At 38.9% G+C, this 21,419-nt stretch overlaps 1 protein-coding gene across 1 annotated transcript; it reads right to left on the reverse strand.

Annotated features, from left to right (window-relative positions):
* Positions 1-1,009: 1,009 nt before the first annotated feature.
* On the reverse strand, positions 1,010-17,406 carry TDO2 (tryptophan 2,3-dioxygenase). Its single transcript, XM_052655009.1, has 12 exons — positions 17,372-17,406; positions 17,041-17,146; positions 15,227-15,317; positions 12,993-13,063; positions 11,836-11,963; positions 10,337-10,523; positions 8,738-8,845; positions 5,772-5,883; positions 5,147-5,204; positions 3,855-3,934; positions 2,912-3,002; positions 1,010-1,163 (listed from the first exon to the last, which is right to left on the reverse strand). The coding sequence occupies exons 1-12, from the start codon at positions 17,404-17,406 to the stop codon at positions 1,010-1,012; spliced, it is 1,221 nt and encodes a 406-aa protein (XP_052510969.1).
* Between the last annotated feature and the right edge of the window lie 4,013 nt (positions 17,407-21,419).

The following is a 21,419-nucleotide window of genomic DNA, read 5'->3' on the forward strand; positions in this document are numbered from 1 at the left end:
ATCCCAAATTTTTTTTATAATATTTTCATAACAGAAATTCTACCAAGTATTGCCAGGCCATGCTAGAAAGAGAAGAAAGGAACTCCTGTCTGATCTAAACTCTGGGTCTCACACTTTTCATGACAAATAAACATGGTCATTTCTTAGTTTATCTGTGTCTCCTGCCTTCTAGAAAGAATACCCCTGGTCACCTCAATTCTGCCGTGCCTCAGGGTGTGCTCTGCCTCCCAGACCATGAGCCTTGGGGCTGGGAAGAGCACTTTTCCCTCTGGGAGTCTAGAGGTGCTGAAGCATGGATGCAGCCTGAGGACAGAACTGGTCCATAACAGGGAAGAGCAAGGCCAACCCCTACTGAGAAAGAGAGGTGAGACCCAGTTCCCCCCAAGTGCCAAGGTCTCCAGGGCCCGCATCCATCCCTGGGGGCTCCAAGCTTCCCAAGCTTTTCTCACATACAGGGTCTCCTGGAGTAACTGCCCAGTGAACCCCTTTGAGTTAAGTTTCAGATAGATTTCTGTCCTTGGTCACCAAGAGTCCTAACAGATGCAATCAATGTTTCCAAAACAATATATGTCAACAAACAATCTTAATACTTGCAAAATGTTTGACTGAACACCTCTTTGTACAGAATGACACATTTTATTGCATAAAATATTTGAAACAGCTGAAGTTTACAAGCTTACAATGTTTGAAATGAGATAACCATTACATTACATGGTTACATTAAGATAAGTACTAGGACATTGTTTTTAACAGGAAAACACACTATGTACAATGTTATAATTTAACTGAATTTCTTATCTTAATGTTTAGTCTGTTATCACAAACATGAGGTGATAAAATTATTTCTAGGTTTGAATCAGTGCTACAGTGCTATATGTTTAATATATGCTATATATGTATATATAGGTAAGTACATATAATACATTAGGACTCTGTATAGTCATGAAAATTCATAGAAAATTTTTTAAATGGACTGAGGAAGCAAATTCACAGATTTTTGCAGATGATTTTAATCTGATTCATCACTGCTGAAGTAAGAGCTGTCACAGTATTCAGCTGTGTAAAGGAACTTATGAATGACTGGGTTCATCTTCGGAATCCAGTGTCGGGGAACCAGATATGTTGAGAGATTAAATAAATCTACAAATACCTTGTACCTGTCACTGAAAAAACACATATATACAGATGTTTTAGAATTATTGATAGGAAAGATTTTTTAAAGTTTCAAATAAATTTCTATATTCTATCATATATGTTACATGTTATATATATCAAGTATATATATATATGTTACATGTTATATATATCAAGTAATGTTAGTATTAAGATTGCTTCTTTTTTATTCCATATCCAAAGTTTATGTCCATAAAGCAATATTATGTGTTTCAGCAATCCAGACCAGACTGGGCCAGAGCAAAACCTAGAGTTATTACTGTCATGCTACTTTCATGAAGATAAAGATGTATTCCTGTTTCTGATTTTTAAAGGGTGGGATGCAAAATAATAAATTGAAAGCAAATAAAATTCCCAGTTGTTCATAGGAAAATATTTCCCACCTGTAAAGTAGCTGCCAACAGACATGAGTGCATTGATATATTGAAACACCATCTTAGATTATATAATAAATGCCTATAAGAGTGGGTTTCACTTTAAAATTGCTTTTGTGTTTGTTAGCCAACTATTTTCACTTGCATTTCACTTGCAGAAGAACATTTGTCTTTAAAATCAAATTTGGGTTCATATATTGCTGTAATTTGCAACTCATGTAACCTTGGTCAAGTTGTCCAAAGCTTAGTGTTTTGGTTTCCAACTTCATCACATAAAAACCACAATGCCTTCCTCTCACCAGGAATTTGTGATGATTTAAAGTGAGAAAGTGACACACTAGGAAGGTGGTTTGTGTTCACTATTCCCATCACCACTGATGGGTGTGCTCGTTTTCTGTGATCATTTATGGTTTCATGCTCACAGAATTTATTTCCAGGAAAGGAGAAAATGTGTAATGATTATAAAAATTCAAACTAATAAATTTTTAGAATCATTCAATCTAACTTTTATTCCTGGGAAAATGAAGATCTATAAAAATAATGAAAACTGAAACTGTGCATTTTATAATTTAGTTAATCAGGTGGTAAGATTAGGGATGAAAATAGGTGAACAACAAAGAATTTCAGGGTCACTTTGCTGTACAGCAGAAATTAATACAACATTGTGAATCAACTATACCTCAAAAAACTACAATTTTTTTAAGAATTTTAGAGATTAAATGTGAACACCTCATTTATTCTTGAGCTGATTCTCCTTTCCCAAGGGGCCATATAAGTTTTCCAGTTCTCAGATGTGTCTATCTATCTTAGCAGCAGCAGCAGCAGCATCTATCTATAACATTGGGAATACTAAATAAGAAAATAAATGTCCTTGAAATCTCTCTAGCATGTTTGGAGTGCTCAGTTAATATTGCCCTCTTTCCTTGTAAAGGGCACTCTGGAGACGTAAAGGTTTTTAATACTATAAAAGTCACTTCAGTAAACAAGCTGTGTCATTCATCTGGCCAAGAGGACATCGGTGACATTAATGATACCTATTTTAGTCTAGCCCAAACCTGAGGGTGAATGAGTTGAAAACATTTCTCCTTGGGTTAACTTGGTTCCTTCCCTCACAGGTGATGAAAATATTGGTATGGTGCCCCATCTCATCCCAGGATCCAATTGATGACCTTCCAGAAATAAGGATGTTTACAGTGATCTCCAAAAGCTCCTGTAGGAATTCCTTAATTTAAGGATAAATGTGTTGCCAGCAGTTCAGACAGGAGCAACAGGAGCAAGTGTAAATGACTTGCCTAGATAAGGCACATCTCCGTGGAGAAACAGGTGCTGGTGGCCCCGCGGAGGTGAGGGGGACGCCGGCTTACCTCACGGTGGAGCGCAGGTACTGGTACCCCGAGGACCCGCCGGTGCCCGCCTTGCTGCCGAGCATCCTGTGCACCATGCACACGTGGTTATCTAGGTGAACACACACATTAGCTCCAGGGAGCTGAGGGGGATGGGTCGGAACGATTATTGCCTCTGAGAAAAGGCTCCCCTTTATCATTCCATATGGGAGGTTCGCGTGCGAGCCGATGCGGCACAAGGGGAGGTTGCCTGGCACTCTGCCTGGTCCAGGCTGGGCGGAGCATCCATTCTTCCCTAGGATTAGTTCTTGGATGCCAGGGCGGGGGGTGAGGGCACACGGTGACTTTTATGAGCCCTTGTTCCTATTGCCTTCATGGGGCCCTTCCTCCATTAAAACAAAACTATTGGCATTATATTTTCAAATTGTATTGACACAAAGATGAATACGTTACTATTATAAATTGGAACATTTTCTTTGACCTAAAGTTTACTTTTTCCTTCTGATGATCCCTGATGGCTCCGACGGTAAAGCGTCTGCCTGCAATGCGGGAGACCCGGGTTGGATCCCTGGGTCAGGAAGATCCCCTGGAGAGAGAAATGGCAACCCACTCCAGTCCTCTCGCCTGGAAAATTCCATGCACTGAGGAACCTGGTAGACTACAGTCCATGGGGTCGCAAAGAGCTAGACTCGACTGAGCAACTTCACTTTTCTTCCTGATCAAACACAACATTTTCCTGGGCCCCCAAAGGACATATGAGCCCTGAAAACTGCCTGCCATGTGCACTGGCTGGGTGGCCTCAGAGAAATTTCTGAGCTGTTTTTTCACAAAGTATCCCATCCCCCCCAACACACACACACACACGCACACACATGCACACACACATACACAAGTGGAGGACAGAGGGGTAATGGGGACTTGAAGGGGAGCAGGGTTGTGGGTCAGGTTGGGGGGAAGAACTTACATCTCCACTTGGTCATGAGTGAGTCCACGTCCATGAGGAAAGTCAGCAGCTGGAAAGGGACCTGGAACCTGGGCTCTTCCCTAGGGAACAAAACCACCATCATCTGGACCATAAACATGTCCAGCCAAGTCCAATGTGTCAGAAAGAATACATACTCTACAATCTGTTGGGCTCCAAACCAACATCCCCTATGCCTCTGGGGAGCTGTGACAGCTTAGATAACTCTCCCAGGCTTAGGGGATAACACAATTCATCTTGCAGTGTATGTTTAAAGATTCTAGAACATTCCTTGAAGTACATGAAGTAACCAGAGTCACACCTCACCCCCATTCTCATAAAAGGCAGATGCAAACACCATCTAAGGTTTTCTAGTCAATATAGCCAGAAACTTCTTCCAGGCAAGGATATTAAACTGTGAAAACAAAGACTGCCTGTTAAAGTTTCCTCTAATACATATATACATAATAAATACATATAAATAAAATAAAATTATATATATATTTTTAATTTATATATATAATTTTATTTATATATATTTTTCAGTTTTCATCTCCTTTGTCAACTCTCTCGGTGTATTTTCTGCAGAGGATACATAAGCCTGAATAGCATATATTCACTAAGAATTGAGGAAAACAGTCAAAACTGTTTTTTATGCTGCTGCCAGTCTGAAAAATAGGTGAGAGAGGATTAAAAAACTAAATGAATTCAAGTAAGACACGCAGTAAACATAGTTTTTTTTTTTTTTTTTTTTTTGCTTTATACAAGCATGGCATCTATTGCTCTGACACATTCAATTTATGAAACACAGATGGGCCTCAGACATGGTGGGCAGTGATGACAATTAGACTTGAAATTGCAGAGCAAACAGAACAGCAATTTCTATGGTGCTTCTACTTCATTCTTTGTCATTTTATAAAACAGGAATAACAACGTCGTTAAATGACAGAACCTATTTCATGGCTAAGATTCTGAGACAGATTTAACTTCGGGTCCTTAGGACACAATGTCACAGAATTTAATGAAAAGGATATTTGATTAACATGTGTGTGTGTGTGTGTGTGTGTGTGTGTGTGTGTGTGTGTATAACCCATGACAGGGATAACATTGGACTCTTACTATTTAAAAAAAGAAAAACCTCATGAAACTTCACAATTATTTTCTAAGCTTTTCCCCAAATCTAAATGACTTTTTTAAAATTATGATTGCAATATATAAACTTTATACTGGATACATTATCTATATCTACTCCTCAATTTTTTGCTTCAAATTCTCTTCTTTTGACTTGTTTTTACCTGTAAAAATATATCATCAAGGCCCCCTGAAGTGCTTTGTATGATAGCCGTCTTTCTCCTGCAAGACATGGAACAAGTTTTAATTTAATAGGTAATTTAAGGCACTCATGTTAATTTGGCATCATCACCGTAAGTAATTGTTCATGTTTTTAGAAAATAATGTGAATGTTAGTTAAATATTTAATCCCTTAGCTTGAATTTGGAAAACTATCATTTAAAACATTATTTTAGTATTAGATCTTAAAAGACAAAATAATACATACATGTATATACACACACACTTTAAATTCTCAAAACTTTTAAATAGAGTTAGAAATCATGCAATAAAAAGCCACAGACAAAAGGACGTGACCTTTTTTCCTCTAAATACTTAGTTCCTGTATCATTTATGAATATCTCATTGAAAATAATGCAACTAAATTATAGAATTATTAAGTTTGTTAAATATGTTTTGTCACTTTTAAAAAAGAAAAAATTGATACAGATAACTTGCAAGATAAATTTTTAAATCCTTACTTCTATGAATGGAAATATCATCCATTTTATCCCCCTGAAGTAGGATTCGGTATTTTGGTCTCACAGTCTTATGTTCCAGGGAAAGGATCCTCTGAACAGAAATGCCTACCTTTACTAAGGAGATGCTCATGACGTTTCTCATCAAATAAGGACAGTAATACCTCTTTCTGCTTCTGAAATTCAGCCATTTGTTCCTCCTTTTCCTCTGACTCTTCCTTAGCCTTTGGGAGAAAAGCTGCATTAATATTCCCAAGAGAAAATAAATTCTTATTTTAGAAAATACTGCTTGTGAGAAATAGACTAGCCCAGGTGTAGAAAAGATGTCCCTAGGATATGTACTGTATCATCTAAGACTATAGCTTGGAAGTTATGAGCCAGGCCCTCCCTCATGCCCACTGCTTCTACCATTTTGTTTAAGTTTAAATGATTTATTAAACTCAAACACTCTTTTCATAAATGTTATGATAAATGAACTTGGGCAAAACTAGAGTGACTATGAGGGGTCAATAATGTCTAATTTTAGACAACAATTATTTAATACAGGGAGTAAATTAATTCCACTTAGGAAAAGTTAAGAATTCCTAGTCAGAGAAACTACTAATTCTACTGAAATTCTATCTTCAGTGCAATATTCTATAAATACAATTCCTTAGATATTTTTCACTGTCATATTTTTATTCACTTGATATTTATTGATTTGTTTAAGGAAATTTGCATTTTCCTGCCTTCAACACATGCACTACTTAGAACTCATTACTAGGAGCAAAAATCAGTTACTCCAGCTGACTTCCATTTACCAAATCAAGCATATCATGTGGTCAGAATGTGTGTGCCTTCTATGGCCAATGGACTATTCATTTATTCAGTAAATGTCAGGCTAGTGATAGAGAAAAAATTGTGAGCAAAAACTGAGTCCCCTGATCTCTATCTGGTGGGACTGAAACACTGAAAACTTGTTAAATTACAATATACAGCTAGGTTCATCTGTATCATTTCTCTACATATATGCATTAATATACTTTATTTTTCCTCTTTCTGACTTACTTCACTCTGTGTGAAAGACTCTAGGTACATCCACTTCTCTACAAATGACCTAATTTCGTTCCTTTTTTATGGCTGAGTAATACTCTATTTTTTAAATGTACTATATCTTTATCCATTCTTCTGTTGATAGACATTTAGGTTGTTGCCAGATCTTGGCTATTATAAACAGTGCAGGGCAGGAATAGAGATAAATGTGTAGGGAACAAATGTGTGGACATGGAGAGTTGGAAACAGAGGGCAAGAGAGCAAGATAAATTGGGAGATTGGGATTATATATACACTATGCATGTTTGTGTTCAGTCGCTCAGTCATGTCTGACTCTTTTGTGACCCCATGGACTGTAGCCTCTGTCCATGGGATTTTCCAGACAAGAATGCTGGAGTGGGTTGCCATTTTCTCCTCCAGGGAATCTTCCTGACCCAGGGATCGAACCCACTGCTCTTGCATCTCCTGCAGAGGTGGGTGGATTCTTTACCACTGTGCCACCTGGGAAGCCCTATATATACACTACTCTAAAATAGATAGCTAGTGGGCAGCTGCTGTATAGCACAGAGAGCTTAGATTGGTGCTCTGTGATGACTTAGAGGGATGGGATGGCCGGGGGCAGGGGGTTGGAGTCTCAAGACAGAGGGGATGTTTGTATACATATGGCTGATTCAGTTTGTTTTACAGCAGAAACTAATACAACATTGTAAGACAACTATGCCTCAATTTTTTGAAAAAAAATTTAAATAATTGCAACCACGGGCAGTGAAGTAAAGGAGCAATGTCATACCATCACAACTTATAGTAGCAGAGAAGTCAGGAAAGACCTTCCTGCTGAAGTTTTCCTTGAACCAAGACCTGAAGACTGGAAAAGAGTTATCTGGGAAAGAAGAATGGAATCTGAAATTCAAAGAGCCAAATACGCTAGAGATAAACAGTTGAGAATTACTGGTGTCTAAGCAGATGCCACAGCAGCAGGTGTAAATGAGTTCACCTGGTAGAAGAGGAAAAAGAGGATACAAGGGACCTGAGCCCATGTACTGTGAATCCCCATCAGTTACTGGTTTCAGAAAGAAACATGAATCCATGAAAGAGCTGGAGAAGTAAGGGTCAGAAAGCTAGGTGAGGACAAACTGTTGATACCAAAACCATGGGGGGCAGGCGGGGGGGAAATGTTCAAGAAAGTGTAGGTAGTCATTAGTATTAAAGCCAGTAGGAAGTGAAATAACATGAAGAGAAAACGGCCATTGGATTTATGTACGGGGGGTCATTTGTGAATGACAGGAAGGCAGACTGAACCAAGGTGAGAACTAGATGGAGAAAAATAAATAATTACACTCACTGCTGTTCTAAATACCCTACAAATATGAATCCAATGTAATGGTCACAATATCCCTGCGAGGTAAATACTCATATTTTACATTTTGCCAATGGAGGGAGAGAAGCAAATGAACTAGGTAGCAGAAGGGTATGTTGCAGGGTCACCAAGAAGGGAAGGGGAATTTGACCCATGACGGTGATAACACTGCATGGTGCACGCAGCCTCTCAAGATGTAGAACTGAAACAACTCTTCCAAAAATTTGGTCATGAAGAAACAAGAGGGCCCGTAACATGAGAGAATCTGAGGAATCAACAGTATTGTTTTAACTGAGAGAAGTTTGCCATTGTCTGAGGAAGAACTCAGCCAATAGGAAGAACTCAGCACACACAAGTGCAGGGGAAGTTATGTGACTTAATGTATTGGTTGACTGGTCCTTTATGAGCCCACTTCTGTCTAGAGGCAATCATAACATGAAACTTTCAAGAAAAATGAAAAATGTCTATTAGTCTCATCTCCTCAAAATCTTACCTACAATAAACTCCCTCATTTTTTTTATTATGCATCAATAAAATTAAATCACTTATGTAATATATTCCAAGCAGATGCACATGTAAAAGAAAAAGAATATAAGGAAAATGAAAAACTAAGAGAAAATAAAATTAAAATAAAATTCCCAAAACTTCTCCTATAGTAAACTTATGTTTACTTATGGTTTCACAAATACCTGAATCTTCGTGAATTCTTCTTCCAAACCTTTGACAATGTTCTTTTCAAGCTCTCCCCAGAAGTTAAATCCATGCGGCTCTAAACCTGGGGTTCTTTCCAGCCATGCCTGAAGTAAATATTTTTCAAGTGAATACACTGTAAAATTTAAAATATGTAAATGTTTTGTAACATACATCTGTGAACTTGAAATATAAAATTTTCCTGGTTTTGAGGAAAATGTCAGTACATCCTTAATCTTTTTGTATGTAAATGTTTCTCTTTCCTTTCAATTTCTGCAGTCAAATGCTCTACCACTGAGCTACATCCCCTCTCCCCTTCAATTTCTTCATTTATAAAACAGCAGTGTTTTTTTCTCCTAATGTAGAAGGCAACCATATTAAAATTTTACTTTTTATTAACAAATTATTACAGATATTCCAATTTTGTTCTATAGATCTATGAACATATGTATATGTTGTTTTAATGAGGTATACTGATTTATTCTCAAAATAGTTTATGTCTTAGGAGCTGAAGGAATCATAACATATATAATTTGATTTGATCTATATGCAAGGATACTTTGTACTTAGCAACTTTGAAATCAGCTAGCTACTCAATAATTTCAAGATTCCACAGGATTTTTAATCTTGAAATAAAAATGAGTCCATGCATCTCTGTGAGCTCTCATGTAGTCTATTCTTAGTTTTGAATTTAACTTTGTGATTCTTTTTCTATAGCCATTAAGTGGCATTGAAGTGAAGTCTCTCAGTCGTGTCCGACTCTTGGTGACCCCATGGACTGTAGCCTATCAGGCTCCTCCATCCATGGGATTTTCCAGGCAAGAGTGCTGGAGTGGATTGCCATTTCCTTCTCCAGGGGATCTTCCCAACCCAGGAATCGAACCTGGGTCTCCCGCATTGCAGGCAGACGCTTTACCGTCTGAGCCACCAAGGAAGCCCTCTTTAGTGGCATTAATAGTATATTAACCTAAATCTGTATTTACAATGCCCAGGGGATTAGTGAGGAGAGCATAATTTGCTAAAATAAAGGTTTAATTTGCAAAGTAAAAGCCTTTGTCCAGGAAATCAAGCCTGTACAATCCTTATTTAATCATTTTCTTGTGCAGAAACTAATAATTCCTCAGGACCATGTACAGACCCACAGAGAATTAGATATGACTGGGGGAAATTCTGAAGGACAGAACCTTAGTGATGAACCTTAGTGATGTAGTTTAATTAAGAAACATACTCAACTTGTGGAACTTTTCAATTATGGAATATTTTAAAGTAAATCTCAGTAAATAACCATACCCAATTTAAAAATCAACTAACCCAAGGCTAGTTGCTTAGCAGGAATGTTTAAAAGGATTGCTTTAATAAGATATAGAGGTTATTAAATGTTAACATTATCATTGACTATAGAAATACATCTGAAGTTCTCAAGAGAGTTCTTAATATTATAATTAGTGGAATTTACCAGTTGAAGTATTTTTATAAATTCATTCTTCTCTTATTTACAACAAATGCAACCCAGTTTCGACACGAGTTTTGTAGTCCGGACCGTGCAGAAGCTCAGTGAACGACACGTGCTGAGCGAAACGTTACGTCTGCGCACGCACCTCCACCAGCTGCAGAAGCGTTCTTTCTTGCTCGGACTTCAGCAGAAGTTCGTTGTCTTTCCCTCTGAAGTTGTCGCGGTAGTGTCTTCTGTTGTAAGGGACTCTCAAGCTCTGCAGAACCCCTATCTTGTTTTCTAACAGGCGGAACTGCAGACTCTGGAAGCCGGACGCCGGGGATAAGTACTCTCTTCGAGAACAGGTCCCGGGAGAGAAGAGCAGGGAAAGGTGTACATCGTCAATCACTGTAACACTACCTTCTTGGGGAGGGGGGAAGGTGGTGATCATGTGACTCTGCAGGTGTCACCAGGCACAGACACAACAGCCCAGGGCTGAACCCATGACTTGGACTTGATCCAAATCAGGACGAGCTCCTCGCCATCATCCTCTCTGCAGGCTGATGTTTGTATAGTTTGTGAAGGGTCCTATGTGTACCAATGTGTGTTTATATCTGTGTATGTGTGTTCGCATGTGTACTTATATATACACATGCATAGATGTACATGCATGTGTGTATACTAAGTTTTTTCCTAAGGTAAAGACAGATGAACATTGAGCAATACTTCTTATTCAGTAGTGCTAAAAGTTCCTTTGTAAATTTTCTTCAATTTCTCCTTAAAGTTCAATTCTCAAAGTTCAGCACTGCGAGACTACAAGTGAAATGAATGGAGTGTTGCCTAGCACAAAACAGGGCATCACAAAATGTGATTACTCCCACCAGCCACAACCCTCACATCCCTCTATATGTTCTCTCTATAACTGGTACTAAGACTTCAATTTGTTAAGTATATACTAAAAAGGAATTCCACTTCTTTTCATTTGATTACCAACCATGTAGAGGACACTGCTTCTGCACCCCATGCTCTTAAAATTTATTCTCAAATCTTAGTTATGAAAAAGTTTTCTTATAAAATTTATAGTTTGACTGCTAAATATTCCATAATAACCTAAGTGGGGAAAGAATCTGAAAAATAATAGATACATGTACATGTATAACTGAATCACTTTGCTGAACACCTGAAACTAACACATCATTGTTAATTAACTGTAGTCTAGTATAAAATAAAAATTTTAAAACACATAAAAAATAAAATGTATAGTTCAATACATAACTTATACTGTCGGTTTTGGTGACATGCTTCTTTATATATCATTCCTGTTTCTCTTGTATTTTTGGTTTTTAATCATTTAAATTTAGTATGTGTATTATATCAGCCTTTTAAGCCATTTTGCTAAGCTGTCTAAAATCCTTTTGGATTAAAACCAGGGTACACATGTTGAATTGAATTTAATGGATCCTGTTATGTTCATATGCAAAAGGAAGAGATGAAATATTTTCAATAGCTACTCAAATGCTTCGAGATGATGGCTCCCAAGTGCTCACAGTGACAGACCGTCAGCAAGACTGACTCCTTAACGCCACACAAAATAGCAGGCACGTTCTTTCCAGCCCATCAGAAGGGAAGGGTAACCCCTGCATGCTGGCAAAGCCGCGTGCACACCTGAAGTCATTGAAGTCCAAGGCTGTCATGGTCTCCAGGACGGAAAACTGCTGGACCAAGAGTTTGAGGATCACCACCACCCGGTGCATTCGGGTGACCACCTTCAGCATGTTCCTCTCATCCCTGACCTGGGTGTTAGGAGACAGGACACTGAGTAATCAATCCTCAATTCTGGGAGACACTAAATAGAGTAAAAGTAACAATACACTCCTGTGGATGTTATCTCTACTCTAAAGAGGAACATTTGCATTAAAATGTGCCTTAGGTAGAAGCTAAACTAATGGCAACTCTGAATTGTTTGCAAGGAGTGTCTGCAACATTAAAATCATTTTTTTTTCATTAAAACTAGAGAGATTCTATGGAAGGACAAATTAAGTAAATTCTAGAACACAACTCCCACTGATTTCAAAGCAAATGTCTCTCTTACTTTTGCTCTGAGGAATAAAGGTTAGGAGAATGTGGAAACTTGTGGCTAAGGATTAAGCAGACACTTGGGTTCCTCTATTCTGTACCAAGGGCAGGAATTGCCATGGAGATGGATGGGGATGATGTTCACTGTCTGAGGATGGATGTTCTCTCCTTCCCAGCCCTCTTGGCACAGGGGCTCTGAGCTGGAGAACACAAGGCTGTGTCCTGTGTCCTCCAAGGATGGAGGAAGGTACGTGTGCAAGAAGTGAGCTGGGAGGGAGACTGAGGGAACATCACCAGGATTCTGACTCTTCCTCCTCCCACTCTGTTCCTCCTCATCCTCCTCATCTTGTCTGTTCTCTTTCCCTATCTCCACCTCTCCTCCTGTCTAACCTCCCTCATCATTGCTCCTATCTTCCCATAGCAAACGTTCATTAGAAATACAATTCTGGTAGCTATTGACTAAAGAATCTACATTAGCTGTCCTGGCAATCCAATGTCATTTGTAACAACTTTTTGCAGCGGAAAAAAATTATTTCTAAACAAGGGACTTGAAAATAAAATTTGAAAGGCATCTTAAAGCAAGGGCATGGTGATAATTACACTGGAAGACTAAACTCTCTACACTAGAAACTTTTTTTCCTCTTAAATACTAATTCCACCATTTGGCGTTAAACTTTTCCCATTAATAATATTTTCTACACTCTCAAAGAAAAGTATGAAAGCAATACTGTGACATAGCAACTCACATGGCCATTCTGAAAGATCTCACGAACAGAATCTAATTCCCACAAGATCTGCTTAAACCAGAGTTCATAAGCTGCAAAGAGAAGATCATCATCAGTTGGGAGCCTTTTGACTGTAATTATATGAAAGACAAAGCTAACACATTGAAAGAGAAATAAAAATGTAACTTAAAAGTCTATAAATGCCAACATAGCCCTATACTATGCTACAAACAAGTATTAGTGATCAAGTTAAAATAGCCTCATTTTAATGAATGTTTTAATATGTCAGCTATGTTATCTATATGCTTTATGTTATTTTTGAACTGATTTCTTTCAACAAAATATTGTAAATGTCTTTTGGGATACAGCAAATAATCTTATCTTCCCATGTGGAAGCTGGAGGTGTGTAGAGAAACAGAAGTAATACTGAATATCTATAAAGTGAGATATTAATAATTCATTAATTTAATGAATGGGCTTCCCTGGTGGCTCAGACAGAAAAGAATCTGCCTGCAATACAGAAGTTTGATCCCTGCAATAAGGGTTCGATCCCTGGGTCGGGAAGCTTCTGTGGAGAAGGAACTGGCTACCCATTCCAGTATTCTTGCCTGGATACTCCCATGGACAGAGGAGCCTGGTGGGCTACAGTCCATAACATTGCAAAAGCTGGACACCACTGAGTGACTAAGCATGCATGCGCACAACCTAAGGAGTATGACAACATTCTGTTCCTAGAGATTTAGACTCTACAGGGAGGACAAGTTATGAACAGGCTGAAACTCTGTCATATTCAGCAGTTTCCCTCAGCTCCCGGCATAATGCTTGAGATAAGATAAACACTGGGTGATTGTTTTATAAATAGATAAATTAAACAGCAAACGTAGTCATTAGGGGAACATGGAAATGAATCATTTTAATGATTGCTCATGCATTCTGTTTGGGCAAAGGCTGTGCTTCTGTACTAATGAAAGGAATAAAATTATACCCTTAAATTAGAGCTAAGGAGACTTTAGAAATCTAATTTCCATCTTTAGACAAAAAGAGCAAATCAAATATTTTTTGATCAGTTTATTTATCAATTTTTCAAGTTTAACTCTGGGTAGCAGGTCCCATGACCTGCTGACCTTGTGTTCTGATGGAAGGAAAGTTTCTCCATCAAATGATGCAAGCTGCCATTTACTATGAGCTCATTGCATGCTGTACCTTGAACTAAGTGTGTATGTAACACACCTTATCTCATGTCATCCTCACAGGAGCTCTGTGAATGAGAAGATGTAATCATTCCTCCCATTGTACAGATGGGGAAATGGAGAGAATTACTGGTCCAGAAACCAGACTGAGGTTGCATCATCTTTAATGGTAGAGATGGAATTCGAAATAGATTTCTGATTCTAGATGTATGCTGACCTGCTGTCATTCTGCCCTCATTGATTTTGTCTTGGTATAAGCCACCAACAGAATGTCAACATAAAAAACAGAAGAAGTAACACATTAAGCCAATTATTTTCCTTTCTTTTTTTTTCTCAAAGAAGTTGGTTATATTAGCCAGTCAGTGAAGAAACAATCATTTGAGGAAAAGACAGAAAGAATGGATAAAACAAAGAAACATCTAGAAATGCATCACTGATCAGCATGAGACACGGGGCAATGATCAACCAGAGGACAGTATTATGACACAAAGGATTTAGAGTAAGTCTTAATATTTTGGGGTAACAGACTTCTGTAAGACACATATTTGTGAAATCTTGCACAAAATTCAAAGAGTTCCGAGACTTCCTAAACTTCCAAAGTCATGGACTCCTACATTAAAAAACCACTACCCAGAGGTTAGAAGTCTGGAGAGAATGAATACACATTTTAGATAACATTTATATTCCTGTTTAGTACCAGATTTCTGTAGGACATGTAAAGCTACAGTAAATGTGAGTGATCTATTTCTTGAAAATAGCTCTGAGTTGACAAGTAGTGCTATCTTAACTTTCAGATTCTTTGTGAATTCCAAGAAATAAAAAGTCTCTTTGGATTAAGGACAAAGGCCTACCTGATCCAATTAGTGAGGTAACAGAAAGAAGACTGTAATAAATCCCCAAAGGAGGACCTATGATAATTTATCTGATGGCAAAGTATTTGCAAGCATCCTAACAAACGTGATCCTTTACTCTTCACCATTCTTCAGTTAAATGCATTGTAACTTTCCTCATTACTAGTGGGAAACTATTATGAATAGTTACTGTTCAACCCTGTGTGCAACTTACCTTGATGAGTTATGATAAAAAGATGTTCATCATGGATTTTATTTCCTTTTATTTCACTTTGAAGCTCCTGTGCATTCAAAACTTTTTCCAACTTCAAACAAAAAAAAAAAAATAGAAAAACTGATTTTGTAGAAACTTCTACTTACATGATGAATAAGTTACAGTTGGGATCTAGTGTACACCATAGTGATTGTAGTTAACGACAATGCACCGTATACTAGATCTTAAGTGTTCTTACCACAAAAAAAAAAAAAAAAAGAAAGAAAAGTGATTATGTGACATGATGCAGGCATTAGCTAATGCTCTGGTAGTAATCACTATGCCATATGTATGTGTAATCAAATCAACATGTGGGCACCTTAAACTTATGTGAAGTTATATGTCAATTATATCTCAATAAAACTGGAAAAAAATACTACAAAAAGACTGATATTGAAATTGCAAAACTTGATTTTTACCAACTTTAATAAGTAGAATATGATATGATAAAAAAAAAAAAGTCTCCCAAATACTCAGGAACCAATCTACTGTCTTTTAAACAATTAATGTCTCTTCACAAGGAGTGGGTTGAATTTATGAGTTTTATTCTTTTCAGAAGAAATTATATCTGTGTATGTGTGTGTGCTGTCATGTCTGACTCTCTGCGACCAAATGGACTGTAGCCCACCAGGCTCCTCTGTCCATGGGATTATCCAGGCAAGAATACTGGAGTGGTTTGCCATGCCCTCCTCCAAAGGATCTTCCCAACCTAGGGTTCAAACCCGAGTCTCTAGAGTCTCCTGCATTGGCAGGTGGATTCTTTACCACTGTGCCACTGGGGAAGCCCAGGAATCTATCTTAAAACATACTATTACCTTCACTGAGAAATCATATCTCTTCCGTCTCTTGAAGCCAGTGCCATAAAAGCTCTATAACTTGCTTAGCCTACTGTGTGTCTGCTTTTCTTTCATTCTCCTAAAGAGTCAGTTCTAAGAAGGTCTTAACATTGCCTATCAGCTCATCCTTAGAAACCCATCAACAAAGTCATCAAGGACTCTAATCATTTCACATCTTAAAAATAATCTCCAGCAACCTCCCTAGTGGTCTAGTGGTTGGGACTCCATGCTTCCATTGCAAGAGGTGAGGGTTCAATCCCTGGTCAGGGAACTAAGTTCCCACATGCCAAGTGGCAAAAAAAAAAAAAAAAAAAAAAAGAGAGAGAGATAAAATAAAAATAATGTTCAAATACCTCTTTGTAGCACCCTTCTTTCATCTAAACATATGTCTTCAACATTTCCACTTTACAATAAATAATTTAAAAGAGAAATTGTCTGGCTACATTTACAATTCTAGGCTGGGATTTAGTAACCAGGTCTCACGTGAACAGGTCATGCAATGCCAGCCAGTTATCTATGCTTTCTCTACCATTACTGTACTTTTGTTGGGCAGGTGAATCTTTACATGCAAGTCTTTAGAATTTTCTAACAAAAATATATGCTCGAAAAAGCATACATTTCTATAAAAAGAGATATCTTTAGATCCATAAAACTGTTGGGTGACTGAGAATCTTTACGACCCCATGTACTATACGGTCCATGGAATTCTCCAAGCAAGAATACTGTAGTGGGTAGTCATTCCCTTTTCCAGGGGCTCTTCCCAACAGAGGGATCAAACCCAGGTCTCCCACATTGCAGGCAGATTCTTTACCAGCTGAGCTACCAGGGAAGCCCAACTGCAAAAACAAACACAAAACAATCCCAAACATGAAAATGTCATGTAGCTGAGTTTAGGTCCTAAAAATGAAAGATAATCCTTGTAAGGACCCTGCCACTTACTTGCAGGTAGTTCCCATAGATAAGTCCTCCTTTACTGGCTCTATTCACACCGGCCTGTGATTTGTCTTCTTCACTGCCTTGTGCAGAGAGGGGTTTAAAAGTATATCTGCAGGTGAAAGAAGTAAAAGGGGAAAAAATAGAGTTTGAGAAAGCACAGTACCGAATAACAGGAGCAACGAGAATTCTCTTATTCCTAACTTTTCAAAGTAGATGATTAAACAGTGGAAGAAGGCTGACAGTTTTCACTCTTGCTCTTGAAATTCTGAAATTACTGTTCATATTTGACCTTCCTAAGAGCTTAACCATACTCAGGATAGAGGTAAATACTCACCCAAAGTTGTTTCCTAAGAAGGGGCACCCACTCATGATGAAGATACACTGTCAGGGAAGCCCAGAGCTCTGACTATAGCTGGATGATGAGACTGAACTCCCCAGATGGTCCACAGCTGCCTTTTATGTACCCTGCCCACCCTGCCCCAGCCAATCAGCCCCTTTGCATCTCCTAGTGGGACTTCTGTTTCAGTTGGTACAGAAGCTGAACTTTGGCAGACTGTAGAGTGGATTTATGTTTGGGGCAGTTTGTTTGCTATAGACCTGAGTATTCTGCCAACAGTATTTGACTTGGTAAGTTCTGCTTTCATATCCAAAGTAACAAGCGTAAATAAATCGATGAGAGGCAAAGTTTAAAACCCGCAGATTTAACTATTCTATTCCAAGAACACATTTGCATAGTGTTAGAATGTATAAGAGGATGAGCTTGTTAAAAAAACAAATATTTATTCTCTTGGTCTTAGATTTGGATATTTTTACAACGCCAAAGCCAAAGATGGACCTTGAGTGTCTCTGGAGAAAGAAATCCAGTATTCAACAGAGACAGGATTCACACTTAAACCCAAATTTCAGCCCCTCTTCAAAGTTTTCCTGGTTTGAATCTCATTTAATAATTAGCAGCAGTCAGGCTGCTTACTGTATTAGAACTTAAATGCGTATTATTAATTTACTGACACTTGGGCATACTGACTACAGGGCACTGGGAGTCAACCCACTTTGTCTGCAGGTAATTTTAAAACAGGAATAACATAACTGGAGTCCAAAGCATGTCCATGAGAAAGTATTTTTTCTAGAAAATATTATTGATTGGCTTAAGTTCTAACTTTTGCTTTGGGGTCCATGGAGCCAGAGCAGAAACTCCATCCTCCCTATCCACCACCGCAGTGCACAAAGAACCACACAGAGATGGCTTTTCCTATTTATCTCAATGGTGAGTTTATGTCTAATTCACCAGTCATTAGAGGTCAAAAGCCTCATTTCCAGTGGCTCTCAGTTCAATTCAGTTCAGTTCAGTTCATTCACTCAGTCATGTCCGACTCTTTGTGACCCCATGAACTGCAGAACACCAGGCCTCCCTGTCCATCACCAACTCCCGGAGGTCACTCAAACTCACGTCCATCGTGTCGGTGATGCCATCCAGCCATCTCATCTTCTGTCGTTCCCTTCTCCTCCTGCCCCCAAACCCTCCCAGCATCACAGTCTTTTACAATGAGTCAACTCTTCACATGACGTGGCCAAAGTATTGGAATTTCAGCTTTAGCATCATTCCTTCCAAAGAATACCCAGGACTGATCTCCTTTAGAATGTACTAGTTGGATCTCCTTGCAGTCCAAGGGACTCTCAGGAGTCTTCTCCAACACCACACTTCAAAAGCATCGATTCTTCAGCACTCAGCTTTCTTCACAGTCCAACTCTCACATCCACACATGACCGCTGGAAAAACCACAGGCTTGACTAGACGGAACTTTGTTGGCAAAGTAATGTCTCTGCTTTTTAATATACCATCTACGTTGGTCATAAATTTCCTTCCAAGGAGGAAGTGTCTTTTAATTTCATGGCTGCAATCACCATCTGCAGTAATTTTGGAGCCCCCAGAAATAAAGTCTGACACTGTTTCCACTTGTTTCCCCATCTATTTCCCATGAAATGATGGGACCAGATGCCATGATCTTCATTTTCTGAATGTTCAGCTTTAAGCCAACTTTTTCACTCTCCTCTTTCACTTTCATCAAGAGGCTTTTTTGTTTCTCTTCACTTTCTTCCATAAGGGTGGTATCATCTGCATATCTGAGGTTTTTGATATTTGTCCTGGCAATCTTGATTCCAGCTTGCGCTTCTTCCAGCCCAGCGTTTCTCATGATATACTCTGCATATAAGTTAAATAAGCAGGGTGACAATATACAGCCTTGATGTACTCCTTTTCCTATTTGAACCAGTCTGTTGTTCCATGTCCAGTTCTAACCATTGCTTCCTGACCTGCGTATAGGTTTCTCAAGAGGCAGGTCAGGTGGTCTGGGATTCCCATCTCTTTCAGAATTTTCCACAGTTGATTGTGATCCACACAGTCAAAGGCTTTGGCATAGTCAATAAAGCAGAAATAGATGCTTTTCTGGAACTCTCTTGCTTTCTCCATGATCCAGCAGATGTTGGCAATTTGGTCTGTTGTTCCTCTGCATTTTCTAAAACCAGCTTGAACATCTGAAAGTTCATGGTTGATGTATTGCTGAAGCCTGGCTTGAAGAATTTTGAGCATTACTTTACTAGCATGTGAGATGAGTGCAATTGTGCGGTAGTTTGAGCATTCTTTGGCATTGCCTTTCTTTGGGATTGGAATGAAAACTGACCTTTTCCAGTCCTGTGGCCACTGCTGAGTTTTCCAAATTGGCTGGCATATTGAGTGCAGCCCCTTTACAGGATCTTCTTTCAGGATTTGAAACAGCTCAACTGGAATTCCATCACCTCCACTAGCTTTGTTCATAGTGATGCTTTCTAAGGCCCACTTGACTTCACATTCCAGGATGTCTGGCTCTAGGTGAGTGATTACACCATCCTGATTATCTGGGTCGTGAAGATTATTTTTGTACAGTTCTTCTGTGTATTCTTGCCACCTCTTTTTAATATCTTCTGCTTCTGTTAGGTCCATATGATTTCTGTCCTTTATTGAGCCTGTCTTTGCATGAAATGTTCCCTTGATATCTCTAATTTTCTCTAGTCTTTCCCATTCTGTTGTTTTCCTCTATTTCTTTGCATTGATCACCGAGGAAGGCTTTCTTATCTCTCCTTGCTATTCTTTGGAACTCTACATTCAGATGCTTATATCTTTCCTTTTCTCCTTTGCTTTTCACTTCTCTTCTTTTCACAGCTATTTGTAAAGCCTCCCCAGACAGCCATTTTGCTTTTTTGCATTTCTTTTCCATGGGGATGGTCTTGATCCCTGTCTCCTGTACAATGTCACGAACCTCTGTCCATAGTTCTACCACTGACTTATTTGTGATAGGGGAAAATTAACATGTATATGTATCAACTTCATCCAAAGAAATGAAGATGCTTAAAATTGACTGTAGTTTCAAAGATCTTGAAAGTGAAAGTCAGTTAGTCATGTCCAACTCTTTGTGACTGCATGGAATTCTCCAGGCCAGAATACTGGAGTGGGTAGTTGTTCCCTTCTCCAGGGGATCTTCCCAGCCCAGGGATTGAATTGGAGTCTCCTTCATTGCAGGCAACTTCTTTACCAGCTGAGCTACCAGGGAAGCAAAATTCTGATTTTATGACTATAATAAATTGTAACATTAATGCAGTGTTACAGAAAGATAAACAGCATGAAAATGTTCTAAGAACTTGAAAACCATGTAAGCCACCTCTTGACCCCCGTATTACCTTGGGGTTTTGCAGATATACAGGTGTGTGTATGTGCTCAGTTACCTCAGCTGTGCTGTCTCTTTGTAGCCCCATGGTCTGTAGCCTGCCAGCCTCCTCTGTCCATGAGATTTCCCAAGCAAGAATACTGGAGTGGGTTGCCATTCCCCTCTCCAGGTGACCTTCCTGACCCATGAATCTAACCCACCTCACTGTGTCTCCTTCACCGCAGGCAGATTCTTTATCCACAGAGGCACCTGTGAGTGAAATTCACTCAGTTGTATCCGACTCTTTGTGACCCCATGGACTATACAGTCCATGGACTTCTTCTGGCCAGAATACTGGAGCGGGTAGGTAGCCTTTTCCTTCTCCAGGGGATCTTCCCAACCAAGGGATTGAACCCAGGTCTCCTGCATTGCACGCAGACTCTTTACCAGCAGAGCCACAAGAGAAGCCCATTGAGCCACATGGGAAGCCCTTATTACAGATACATCTGGCAATTGCTTATTCCCAGGACAGGGGTTTGTCAGCAAGAGAGACAGAAACAGGTCCCAGTATCCTGGCCTGGAGTGTTTGGAAGATGAGAACATTTAATAGCTCCTCTTTCTCCACGTGGTTGTTTAACTAGCTATGACTTTACAAAGAATACAGCTAAATCATTTATTCTACTCTCTTTAAGGTTGAAGAGTGTT

This window comes from Budorcas taxicolor, chromosome 17 (assembly GCF_023091745.1).
Source record: "Budorcas taxicolor isolate Tak-1 chromosome 17, Takin1.1, whole genome shotgun sequence".
Taxonomy (NCBI): domain Eukaryota; kingdom Metazoa; phylum Chordata; class Mammalia; order Artiodactyla; family Bovidae; genus Budorcas; species Budorcas taxicolor.

What these genes read in the sequence shown, in the direction of transcription:
- TDO2 (XM_052655009.1), bottom strand. Translation starts at nt 17,406, where the DNA reads ATGAGTGGGTGCCCCTTCTTAGGAAACAACTTTGG. An exon ending in TTTTATCATAACTCATCAAG is followed by an intron (nt 13,064 to 15,226) that starts GTAAGTTGCACA and finishes TTCTCTTTGCAG; the next exon opens with CTTATGAACTCTGGTTTAAG. An exon ending in TTGGACTTCAATGACTTCAG is followed by an intron (nt 10,524 to 11,835) that starts GTGTGCACGCGG and finishes CTGTTCTCGAAG; the next exon opens with AGAGTACTTATCCCCGGCGT.